General features: G+C 48.1%; 1 protein-coding gene and 1 pseudogene across 1 annotated transcript; both read right to left on the reverse strand.

Moving 5' to 3' along the window:
- Positions 1 to 626: 626 nt before the first annotated feature.
- Positions 627 to 1,385, reverse strand: LOC147960345 (secreted RxLR effector protein 161 pseudogene; annotated as a pseudogene).
- A 9,037-nt stretch (positions 1,386 to 10,422) lies between these two features.
- Positions 10,423 to 10,875, reverse strand: LOC147960346 (APETALA2-like protein 1). Its single transcript, XM_087533285.1, has one exon. The coding sequence runs from the start codon at positions 10,873 to 10,875 to the stop codon at positions 10,423 to 10,425; it is 453 nt and encodes a 150-aa protein (XP_087389411.1).
- Between the last annotated feature and the right edge of the window lie 1,429 nt (positions 10,876 to 12,304).

The raw sequence follows: 12,304 nt of genomic DNA on the forward strand, positions 1-12,304 counted from the left end.
GCCCCCCCCCCATGCTCCACCTCTTCAGGACCAGAAACCGCAGACCCCGTGCGCACGGGCTAAGTGAGCCCCGTGCGCACGGTACAGAGCCCTTGGACACGGGGTTCCCGTGTGCACGGTACAGGCCCGTGCGCACGGGGTATTCAAGAACTTTGACATGAGTGGATTTTTAAATACAGGGCTGAGTGTATACTCTTACCCCTACTTCACAAAGCACTCGGTCTACATTTCTGAATACGCCACGAGGAAAGTCCTATCACTATGGAAAGGGTATATGTGGAGCACTTGTACCAAAAGAGAATCGAGGAGAACCAACCAAAAAAATAAAAGAAACACCACACCACACACGCGAAACAAAGACGGACACAACCCTCAAGCGAGGGCGGTGGCCGAGGCCACCATGTTTGAGTTTACTTGGTATGGCACCGCGAAGATATGAACCTTGGGCCCAAGACCAATACTCATCTTTGAAGCACAAGTACCACCTAAAGTGGCTTATGTGACAGATTGTGTTTGTTTTATGCACTTCTAGGATAAGATAGCTCATGAGTTAAGCTAGCTCCCCCTAGACATGTGCCTACATCTAAGCAAGATAGTACATGAGTATGTGTGTGCGAGCAAGAGTTTCATCCGAAGTTACTAATATCCACGATATTTAGCTCATGCCTTAACTCGCGGAATCTTGCTTTGTCAAGAGGCTTGGTGAAGATGTCTGCTAGTTGATTCTCGGTGTTGACATGAAGTAACTCAATGTTTCCCTTGGCCACATGATCTCTAATGAAATGATGACGAATCTCAATATGCTTGGTCTTGCTATGTTGAACCGGATTCTCGGCGATCTTGATGGCACTTTCATTGTCACACCAAAGAGGCACTTTGTCACATTTGACACCGTAATCCATCAAAGTTTGCCTCATCCATAATAATTGGGCACAACAACTTCTGGCAGCAATATACTCGGCTTCGGCTGTGGAGAGAGATATACAATTTTGCTTCTTTGAAGACCAACTTACCAACGATCTCCCTAGGAATTGACATGAGCCGGATGTGGACTTATGATCAACCTTGTCTCTAGCCCAATCCGAATCTGAGTAACCCATTAACTCAAATGATGATCCCTTGGGATACCAAAGGCCCAAGTTTGGGGTATGAACCAAATATCGAAGGATCCTTTTCACTGCCGAATAGTGGCTCTCCTTAGGAGCAGATTGAAATCTTGCACACATACACACACTCAACATAATATCTGGCCTAGATGCACAAAGGTAAAGCAAGGAACCGATCATAGAGTGATATACCTTTTGATCCACTTCTTTACCATTTGGATCAAGATGAAGTTGACCATTTGTGGCCATGGGTGTCTTCATTGGCTTGACATCTTGCATTTTGAATCTCTTGAGCATGTCTTGGATATAATGAGATAGATTGATGAAGGTTCCGCCTCTCAATTGCTTCACTTGAAAACCGAGAAAGAACTTCAACTCTCCCATCATGCTCATCGCAAATTCCTTAGTCATAAGATTCTCAAACTCAACGTTAATAGCATGGTTAGTTGACCCAAAGATAATATCATCAACATATATTTGGTAGACAAACAACTCTCCTTTTACCCTCTTCGTAAAGAGAGTGGAATCTATTACCCCAATTTGGAACCCCTTCTCGCTTAGGAACGCTGTAAGGTGATCATACCAAGCACGAGGTGCTTGTTTGAGTTCATAGAGTGCCTTATGGAGTTCATAAACGTGAGAGGGATGATCGAGGTCTCCAAAACCGGGAGGTTGCTTGACATACACCAACTCCTTAAGAGGACCATTAAGAAATGCACTCTTAACATCCATTTGATATAATGTGAAATCATGATGAGAGGCATAAGCAAGCAAGATGCGAATGGATTCAAGATGGGCAACGGGGGCAAAAGTTTCACCAACGTCCAAACCTTCAACTTGGGTGAAACCTTGTGCCACTAACCTTGCCTTGTTCCTTATTACTTGTCCATATTCATCTTGTTTGTTCTTGAAAATCCACTTTGTTCCAATGACTTTATGAAAATCCTTGGGTCTTTCTACAAGGGTCCACACTTTGTTGCGTGTGAAGTTGTTGAGTTCTTCATGCATGGCATCTATCCAATCCGGATCGTCAAGGGCATCTTCCACCTTAAGGGGTTCAACACAAGAGACAAACGAGTGATGTTCACAAAAGTTTGCCAAACGTCTACGAGTAGTTACCCCCTTTTTGATGCTACCGTAGATGTTCTCGGTGAGGTGTTGAAGATGTTTTAGCTTGGCGGACACTTTTTGCTCTTTGCGGTCAAGCTCTTCTTCACTTGGTTTTGGACTTGATGAAGAAGCTTGCCCTTGAGATTGCTTTAGCCTTGGAGACACTCTTCTCTTTGCAACCACAGGTTCTTGCTCAGTAGGAAGTGATGACGATGAAGACACTTGTGGTTGGGGTTGATCTAGATCTTGATCATGACTTTGAGCTTGATCTTGAGCCTCAACGGTTGGTTCTTCATTATTCGGAAGAGTTTTCTCTTGATCTTGCTAAGGAACATGAGGGTCTTGATCTTGTTCTTGGATAGGTTCATTACTTCCCAAGGCATCTTGTACAAGTGGTGTCGATGATGACTTCCCTTGTGGAAAATCCTCAAGAGGGGCTCTTACTCCTTCTTCTTCTACTTGGACATAGGGTGTTTCTTGTGGGAGAATGTGGCCTATCCCCATTGTCCTTATAGCTTGTGAAGGAGCCTCATCACCTACAACACTAGGAACAATTTGCTCCATGCGGGAGCCGTTATCTTCATCAAACTCCACATTTACTGTTTCCTCAATGCATCTGGTGGATTTATTGAGAACTCGGTAAGCATGAGGGTTTGATGCATATCCAATAAATATGCCCTCATAAGTTCTAGACTCAAATTTAGCTAACCAGGATTTTTTGTTTAAAATGAAACACTTACAACCGAATACCCGAAAGTATTTGACGTTGGGCTTTCTCCCAATTAGGATCTCATAAGGGGTCTTGTTCTTGAGCTTGCGAAGATAAAGCCGGTTTGAAGCATGGCACGCGGTGTTGATGGCTTCTGCCCAAAGCTTGTATGGTGATTTGTACTCATCAAGCATGGTCCTAGCCATCTCAATAAGAGTCCGATTCTTCCTCTCTGCAACACCATTTTGTTGGGGAGTATATGGTGCGGCATATTGGTGCTTTATCCCCTCTTCACTCAAGAATTCATCCATTGTATAGTTTTTGAACTCGGTGCCATTGTCACTTCGGATTGCCTTGATCTCACAGTTATGTTGACGTTGAGCTTCTTTGGCAAAGTTGATGAAGGTTTCTTGAGTTTCATCTTTAGTCTTGAGAAAGAACATCCAAGTATATCTTGTGAAGTCATCAACAATGACAAGGCAATATCTTCTTCCTCCCAAACTATCATATGTTGGAGGCCCAAATAGATCCAAATGGATAAGCTCGAGGGGCCTCAAGGTGGTGATGATAGTCTTCACTTTATGAGCTTTTTCATGAAGCTTTCTGGCAATGCAAGCACTACAAGGACGATCTTTGGCAAAAGACACATTGGTTAGTCCAAGAATGTGCTCCCCCTTTAAGAGAGCTTGTAAATTTCTCATGCCCACGTGGGCTAGCCTACGGTGCCATAGCCACCCCACATCGGCCTTGACCATTAGGCATGTTGCAAGATGAGTTTTCTCTTTCGAGAAATCAACCATGTAAAGGTTGTCTTCAACATGCCCAACAAAGACCACTTTGAGATTGCTCCTCTTAAAGACGGTCACATGGAATTCACCAAAATGTGAACCATATCCGCACGAGCCAATTGAATAGTTGAAAGTAAATTGTAGTGAAGGGATTAGACAAGCATGACATTTGCAAGAGATGAATCATTAGAGATTACCACCTTGCCCAAACCCAATACCTTTCCCTTGCTATTGTCACCGAAGGAGATGTTCGAAGAGGCCTTGAGTGAATCAACGAACTCCACAAGCATCTCCCTTTCTCCGGTCATATGATTGGTGCATCCACTGTCGATCACCCATTGAGTTCCACCGGACACATAGTCCTACAATAATCAAGCTTTGGTTATAGGTACGCATTTTGCAATGGGTCTTGGTGAGTTAGAAACAAGGGTCTTGGGAACCCAAATAGTCCAAGCATAATCATCATAGTTAGTTCCAAATTTTTTTGCAAACGTATAGCCATCATCTCCTCTCATGAGAACATATGATGGATTGTTCTTGCCGGCAAAATTCTTGGGAATGGCCTTGTCCCTAATGACCTTCCCATTACCAACACCCTTCATTTCCTTCTCCTTCTCCTTGTGCCCTTCTTGCACAAACACTACCTTTTGGGGAGGGGAAGGAGTCGGACCGATCTTCTTGTTGTTCTTCTTCTTGTTGTTCTTACCACTCTTAGATGCGGGATTAAACCCAACTCCCTCCTTGGCAACACACTCCTTTTGGTTTCTCAAGAGATCGTTTAGGTTTTTCTCCCCTTGGATGCATGATACAAGCCCTTTCTCAATTTGAGCTTTCAACTTCTTATTTTCCTCTTGAAGGGAGGTGCAATCATGAGCAAAGTTAGCCGTATGAGCATCATCATTTAAATCAATATGAGGTACGGAAGTGAGAGCCTTAATGGTTGTAGCTTTTAACGGAGCATAAGACTCAGTGAGAGCAATGAGGTCACTTTTGACAACCTTGGAACTAATCACAAGGAACTCATGCTCCTCAACAAGTCTTGTATGGTCAACTAGAAGTTTTTCAACTCTAACGTTAAGAGCATCTTTATTCTCAAGAGCAAGTTGCAAAGCATCGTTGGTTTTAACAAAGTCAATTTGATGAGCAGATAAGGCTTCCTCAAGTGATGCTCTCATGACACTCTCTTCATTAAGTTCGTGCTTGAGGAGATCAACTCTCTCTTTTTCCTCTATAAGGAGGTTCCCAACGTTCTGAATAAAGTCATCACATTCGGCGAGTGACTTAAGGAGATCGCCAAAACGAGCACGAGCTTCACCATGAAGAGTTTTCATGAAAGCCATTAAGGATTCCTCATCATTATCCACACCCTCCTCACACTCATCCTCCACTATCTCACATGAGACATTGGGAGTGTAGTTGTCGGGTCTCTTGGGTTTGGACTTTGTTTTTACCTCTTTGGCCATGAGGCATCGATGAGTGAATGGCTTGTCCTTGTTTGGAGAGTCGAAGAGGCCAGTGGTGGAGGAGGAGGTAGTGGCATGCATGGCGAAGGCAGCCGTGCCCACTTGATCATCATCACCGTCATCTTCATCTCTAGACATGTATTCTTCATGAACAAGAGCCTTGTCATCCTTCCTCTTTGAAAACTTGGTGAACTTCTTCTTCTTAAGCACAAGCTTCTCGGACTTGTCTTCACGTCTCTCATATGGACAATCATGAACAAAGTGTCTTGGGCTATCACAATTGTAGCATTTCCTTCGTCCAAAAGATCTTCCTTGAAGATTTCTTCCTTTGTTTGCCATGGTCCCGGAGTACTTCTTGACTAAGAGAGCCAGGTATTCTGCAAAATCATTTGCCGGGCATGAGGTATCATTATCCGCCTCACATATCTCTTCACTCACTTCTTCCTCCCTTGAGGATTGGCTCATCACTTTCTTGTCCTTCAAGGAAAGATTGGAGTTCTTGGTTGCTTGAGCTATTGCAAATGTTTTCTTGGACTTGGTTTCCAAAAGAACATGGGTAGAGAAGGTGGAAACAACTTGAGCCGAAGTCAACTTGTGATAGTCTGGACGTTGATGAACCATCATGACCATGGTATGTTCTGTGAGAACCATAGCATCTATGAACTTGTCCTTGATGAATTCATCATTTGCCCAAGTGCACCCAAAGGTTCTCAAGTTGAGCACAAGGGACTTCAACCTTCAGTAAACCTCTTCTGCGGACTCACCCTCATTCCTCACGAAGAGATTGACTTCTTGTTTGAGCAAGGCCAACTGAGATCTTCGAATTGCTTCATCTCCTTCAAGAGCCTCCTCAAGGCAATCCCAAATTTCCTTTGCGGTTTTGAGAAGAGCAATGGAATCACTATAGTCTTCAGTCATAGCATTGCAAATCATGTTGTGTGCGGTAGCATTGAGTTGATCGTCAACTGCTTCCCTTGGAGTGAGATTCATTGGGTCCTTGCGGTTGAATCCATTGACCACAATCCACCACAATTGAGTTGAAGCACTGTGCATGTGAGACTCCATATCTAGCTTCCACTTAGCAAATGCATTAGCTTTCAAAGGGGGCGGAGGCCCAAGAGGATTAATGCGGGGATGTTGCAAGGGCTGAGGAGAGTAAAAGGGTTCCACGGCATTGTACTGGGGAACTTGAGTACGAGCCGGAGAAGCAAGAGGTTCCCTCGAGTCATCCGCATCATGAACCTCATTTGGATTAAACGAGTTTGATGCGGACGTTGATGGCTTTAGGCGAGCATCAATTTCCTCCTTGACCGAGGGTCGAACCTCTATCAACATAGAGACTTTGAGGTCCGCAAACATTGAAAGAAGATCGGCTGCGGTCAGGGGGACATTCTGGTTAGTAGTAGCGGTAGGAGCAACGACTAGAGCACCAAGTGTCTCAGTTGTGGCGGGGGGTTGGTTTTGACCATCCCCCGCAATGGGTAGGCCACCTCCCTCATTCCCTAGATCGACCATATCCTCTAAGGTTGTAAAACCTTATATTAGAGCACGAGGCTCTGATACCAATTGAAAGGATCGATACGGTCGACTAGAGGGGGGGTGAATAGGAGACTACAAAGTTTAATCTTTCTTGTAGATTTTAAGGCTTAGCGGATAAAAGAGTTCACTAGATATGCAAATAGGTGAATGCAACATATATGACAAGCAAGCTCCGAGAAGAAAAGCTAGGCAACAAACTACTTAGCAAGCCAACAAGCATACAACAACAAAGAAAGGTGCGGGAAAGGATTAACCACAAGTGAGACGAGGACACGGATTTAACCCGAAGTTCACTCTTCCTTGGGGAAGAGCTAATCTCTGTTTGGAGCGGTGCCGGAGCCAAAGCTTGCGGAATGCCACCAAAGGCTCACCGTATTCTCCTTCGAGTCACCCCCAACGGATGAGCCTCGAACCACTCGGGGTTGGTCTTGAATGCGACCACCACACCTTTACAAACTTCTTCGGAGCACACCACAAGCAAGGAAGCTTTCGGAGGAACCTCTAACCGCCTAGGAGCCCAAGATCCAAGAGTAACAAGTCAATGGGGAAGAAATGTTGCAGGGAACGCGATTTGGTTTGGTCAAGTTGTAGATCGGGTCTTGCTCTCCCAATCCCCAAAGTTTCAACAAGTTTGGATGGAGGGATTGAGAGTATTGAGCAAAATGGGGTGTAGCAATGGTGGAGCTCAACAAGACATTAGGGTTGAGGGTTGGAGGTGGAAGAAGGGCCTTTTATAGTGTTCATGGGCTGGTGGGGATTTCTGCCCGTTGGACCCCATGCACATGGGCTAAGTCAGCCCTGTTCGCACGGGGTATCCAGAGACAATCGCACCACCCCATGCGCACGGGGGTCAAAAGACCCCGTGCGCACGGGGTATCCAGAGAGTTACGTAGTACCCCGTGCGCATGGGGGTCAAAAGACCCCGTGCGCACGGGGTACCTAGAGAGTTACCCAGTACCCCGTGCGCACGGGGTACCCAGTAACTTACTATTGCAACTTTCTGAGTACCACAACACACACACTAGGTTCATTTGAGGTGGTCGGAGTGGGAAGGGTAAGAGAGTAAGGCTCGGCAAAGGCATTCCCTCACGACATTTATCCACACAAACCCCTCTAAATAGTGCGGTCTTTCCTACGACTCGAAGCAAACCAAAACTAAACCTTCGAAGTGTCGAAAGACCACGCCTTTGTCCTTTTTGAAATGGGGGGGGGGGGTCGCACATCTCCATCGCGGGCACTTAGAACCAATAACCTGAGATAAACTTTAGCAACCGATATTAGTTCAACTAACCACATTGTCATCACACCAAAATATAGCTTAAGTGCCATTAGCACTTTCACAGTGCCAGTGCCTCGTTACAAGCAAGAGTCTCTAGATTAGCAGGATCAGTTAAGCCATCAAATAGTACAGCCGACACGCCAACATAACGCCCTTCATTGTCTCTACAGGTCGCCGCCGCCGCACCTAAATTTCCAAGGAGGGATATGCGAGCATCGGTGGTTCGTGCAACATTTCCATGATATCATTATGATCAATTAATGGGACTTGGCCGGAAAGTGTTCTTGCCTCTATCATTAGATCGGGTAGTCCCCGTCTCAGGTGTTTTAGTCACCTTTCGATATTAATTTTTGCCACATCCCCCTCCAGAGCTAGCCATTTGCGCACACACTAAAGTGGTCCACTAGTCCAAGAAGTTTGGCGGGGTGCATGAACAGCGACGATGTCGAGGCCCTGTAGGTATCTCGTGATAAAACACATTGTCATTAGGGGTCTTTGAAGCTCTTTTCTTTGAATTCATGTCCCTTGGCCCAACAGATCGACCAAAGGGCGACAAGAACCCGGGCTGGGTCTTGCTTTTTCATGGAATCAAATAGCCAAAAGATCCATAGCCAGACATCCTAAGATTGATTTGATACCACATTCTCCAAGTTCTCTTCATCTCCCTAAGCCCATAAAAATCTAGCCGTGCGACATTCAAACAAAGAGTGTCGCCATGTATCTTCTGCAACATTACAAATAGAGCACACTGAGGAGGTCACCATGTTTCTTTCAAACCTGGTTCTGCCTATAGGAAGGGAAGTATGGGCTAGACTCCAAACGAAGAAACTAACCTTAGATGGCACCTTTTGCTTTCCACAAACTAGTCTAGCCTTTCTTCTCTTCTGCTTGATTCGAATGACTTGGCCTATTCTCAAGCCAATACTCTCTCTGAGTTTTTGATTCCAGTGAGCATCCTACACATGGGACAGGTTGAAAAACACCCCTTTTTATCATAGTGCCATGGCAAAATATCGACCTATGGATATCCATACCTACACGGGGTGTGAGCGCATCGATGCTTCTAATAGATCACCAATATGGATTGTAACGTGTTGGAGAACGTTGCATGGAAAACATAAAAATTCTACGCACACGCAAGATCTATCCAGGGAGAAGCATAGCTACAAGAGGGAAGAGTATGTCTACGTACCCTAGTAGACCATTTAATGGAAGCGTTTATCAACGCGGTTGATGTACTCGTACACCTTCACGATCTGCCCGAGCAAGTACTGAACGTATGGCACCTCCATGTTCAGCTCGACGACGTCCTCACTTTCTTGATCCAGCAAGACGGGCGAAGTAGTAGCTAATTTCTGACAGCACGACGGCGTGGTGACGGTGGTGATGCAACTATCTCCGCAGGGCTTCGGCGAGCACTATGAAAATATGATCGAGGATGAACTAGAGGGATAGGGGTGCCGCACACGGCTAGGGAATCATGGTGTGTGTTTCCCCTCTCCCTCCACACGCATATATATATAGGTGGGGAGGAGGGGAGGCAGCCTAGGGCAACCCCAAGGGGCCGACGGCCGCCCTTGGCCCCTGACCTGGCCACGCCCCCTTCCTTCTTGGGTGCGCGGGGGGGAGGCAGGAGGGATGGCACCCCCCCTTTCCTTTCTCTCATGTGGAGGGAAGGCAGGAGGGGCCAGCCCTCCTTCCTTTCCTTTCTCACATGTGGAGGGAAGGCAGGAGGGGCTAGCCCTCCTTCCTTTCCTTCCCTAGGGTTGGCGGCCTAGTGGTGGGGCGCGCCAGCCCCTTGTGGGATGGTGTGCTCCCATCTTTTGTACGTACATGCATAATGGATATCAATTGAAGAACCACCATTAATTTGCTGGCTGGTTGGGTCGATGAGCGATGAGCGGACGAGGCTAGCCGGTTCGGCTGTGGATGAGGATTTAGAGCAACTCCAATGGGGCGACCCATTTTGTCCGTGGCCGTCCGTTTGGGTTGGCGCGGACAAAAAAGTCGGCCCAACGCACCGACCCAAATGGACACACGTCCGCTTTCGTCTACCTACCGACCCATTCCTGGCCCATTTTTGAGCCGGATTTGCATCGGCGCGGACACAAGATGGACGCACGCACGCTCGCCCTCTTTCCTCACCGGGCCGGTTGGTCGATGGCACAGTGGATTGACCTCTTCACATCAAACAACACACCCTCGCCCGCCTGCTTCGTCGCCGATGCCGCCGGCCATTTTTTCAGATAAAAATGCATACATAGATAGTTCTAGCGTACACAGATAAAAGAAAAGACCACTACTCGTCGCTTTCTGACTCCAACTCGGTAATGTCCTTCTCCGATGTCTGAATGTAGGCGTCAGCATGCTGCTCATCTTCAAAGTCCCAACCCGACGTTTCTCGTAGCTTCAGTTTCAATTGAGCGGCCTACTTCCGCGAACGCTTGTCCTCCTGATAGGCGGCTCGCTCCGTCCTCCTCGCGTCCCTTTTCAACCTCCTTTGCTTGTAGAACTGGCGCTCGTCGACGATGTCCTGCGGGAAGTGTTCGCGCCACGCCACCATGTCTTCCACGTCCATCTCGACGATGGTGAGGTGACGCTGCTGCCTCTGGTGGACATGTGTTTCCTCGTCGGTGAAAAGCTGTGGGAGAGGTGCCAGATCCTGCGTCCGCTGGCTCGACACGTCGGAAAAATTCATATCCTGACGAGGCCTCAGGAGGCACCACGCCGCAGCGTCGTGCGCGCGGGCCGCCTCCTCTGCGGTGTCGAAGGTGTCGAGGATGAGACGTTTCTCGCGAAACCAGATCTCGGAGGAGAAGGCGCTAGAGCGGCGCTCGCGGACTCCGCGAAAGTCCGAAGCGCCCAGGCGGCGGATCGACATGGTGGCGCAGAGGCGGCGAGGCTAGTGAGAGGGGGCGAGACGAGTGGGCGGCGGACAGAGTGTGAAGGGAGCACCTTCTTATAACGAGCGCCGGCCGCGGCGCGCGCGCGAACCTTTCCCGCGCGCTGGAGCACGAAAACCAGCGCGCGCTAGGCCGCTTTCCCCCGCGCGCTGGAGCGCCAAAATCAGGGTGACGTCATGACCGCTGGCATGATCTAAAGCACGCATGGTCATGAAATGGGTCGGCCCGTTGGGCGCACTGCCGACCCAAAACTAAAAGAGGGCGGACGGCAGGCGGACGACCGACCCAAACGGATAAAAAGTGGACAAAAACGCAGTCCGGTTGGGTCGGCCCGTTGGAATTGCTCTTAGGCAGCGGGTCTTGGTGGGCGTCGGGGCCGATGTGCATGGCGGCGCAGGCCGATGGCAGCCGTTCCCCTCATGAAGCGCAGGTTGTAGTCGAAGATATCGTTGAAGGAGCGGGAGATGTGCTCGTTCTGATAGACGCAGCGATAGAACTCGATCAAGCGATGGTCCCTGTACGCGGCATCATCGGGGCAGTTGCGGTGGAGGGAGCCGCGGTCCATCATGGCCCTCTCGCACTCGGCGTGCACGGCGGCCTCGTCGGGGTGGTTGCGCAGTAGCGGCCGGACGGAGGGGCGGAAGTAGCGCAGGGCCTCGATTGCACCGATACTTCAGGCAACTAGCGAATCGGTATCCGATACCGTATCCGATACCGATACTTCTCCGATACGCCCCCGATACGTATCCAAGGAGTATCCATGAATAAAGGATTTAAAACGATTCAGATACTTGAAGGATACTTTTTCAGATCGTTTTGGATATGACCCAGCCCATCTAAGAGACCACTCTGCCCAGTTAAGAGGCAGACAGCAACCCTAGTACCCCAATGCCCCCTTCCTTTCCCTCCCAGTTCTTTCTTCCCTCCTAAGATCACACCAGGCGGCGGCTGGTGGCTACGTACCTAGCAGCTACTCACTCAGGGCCGGCGGCAGCGGCGGCTAGCCGGCGACGAGCTACTACTCCTCACCAATGCCTCTTCTCCTTTTTCCTGCGCAGCCAAGCTCACCCCCTCTTCTTTCTCCTCTGATCTGTGAAGATCTCATTTTTCTCATCTCCTCCTGCTGAACCTCCTACTGTACCTACAAATCTAAGGGCACCATTGTGGAGCCATGTTCAAATCATAGAGAAATCACCTGGAGGGGGCAACACTAAATGAAAATGCGACTACTGTGGTCATGAAGCTTTGAGTGGCTACTCTAGAGTTTCTGCTCATTTGCTAAAGAAGACAGGGAACCATGGAATCCATGGATGTAGAAAGGTCACGGTTGACATTCTGAATCCCTTTTAAAAAAAATAGTAAAACATATCCGTATTGACACTTTTTCAAAATGAAGAATTTACGCAT

This window comes from Triticum urartu, chromosome 7A (genome assembly GCF_056163025.1).
Source record: "Triticum urartu cultivar PI428250 chromosome 7A, HENAU_Tu73, whole genome shotgun sequence".
Lineage (NCBI taxonomy): Eukaryota > Viridiplantae > Streptophyta > Magnoliopsida > Poales > Poaceae > Triticum > Triticum urartu.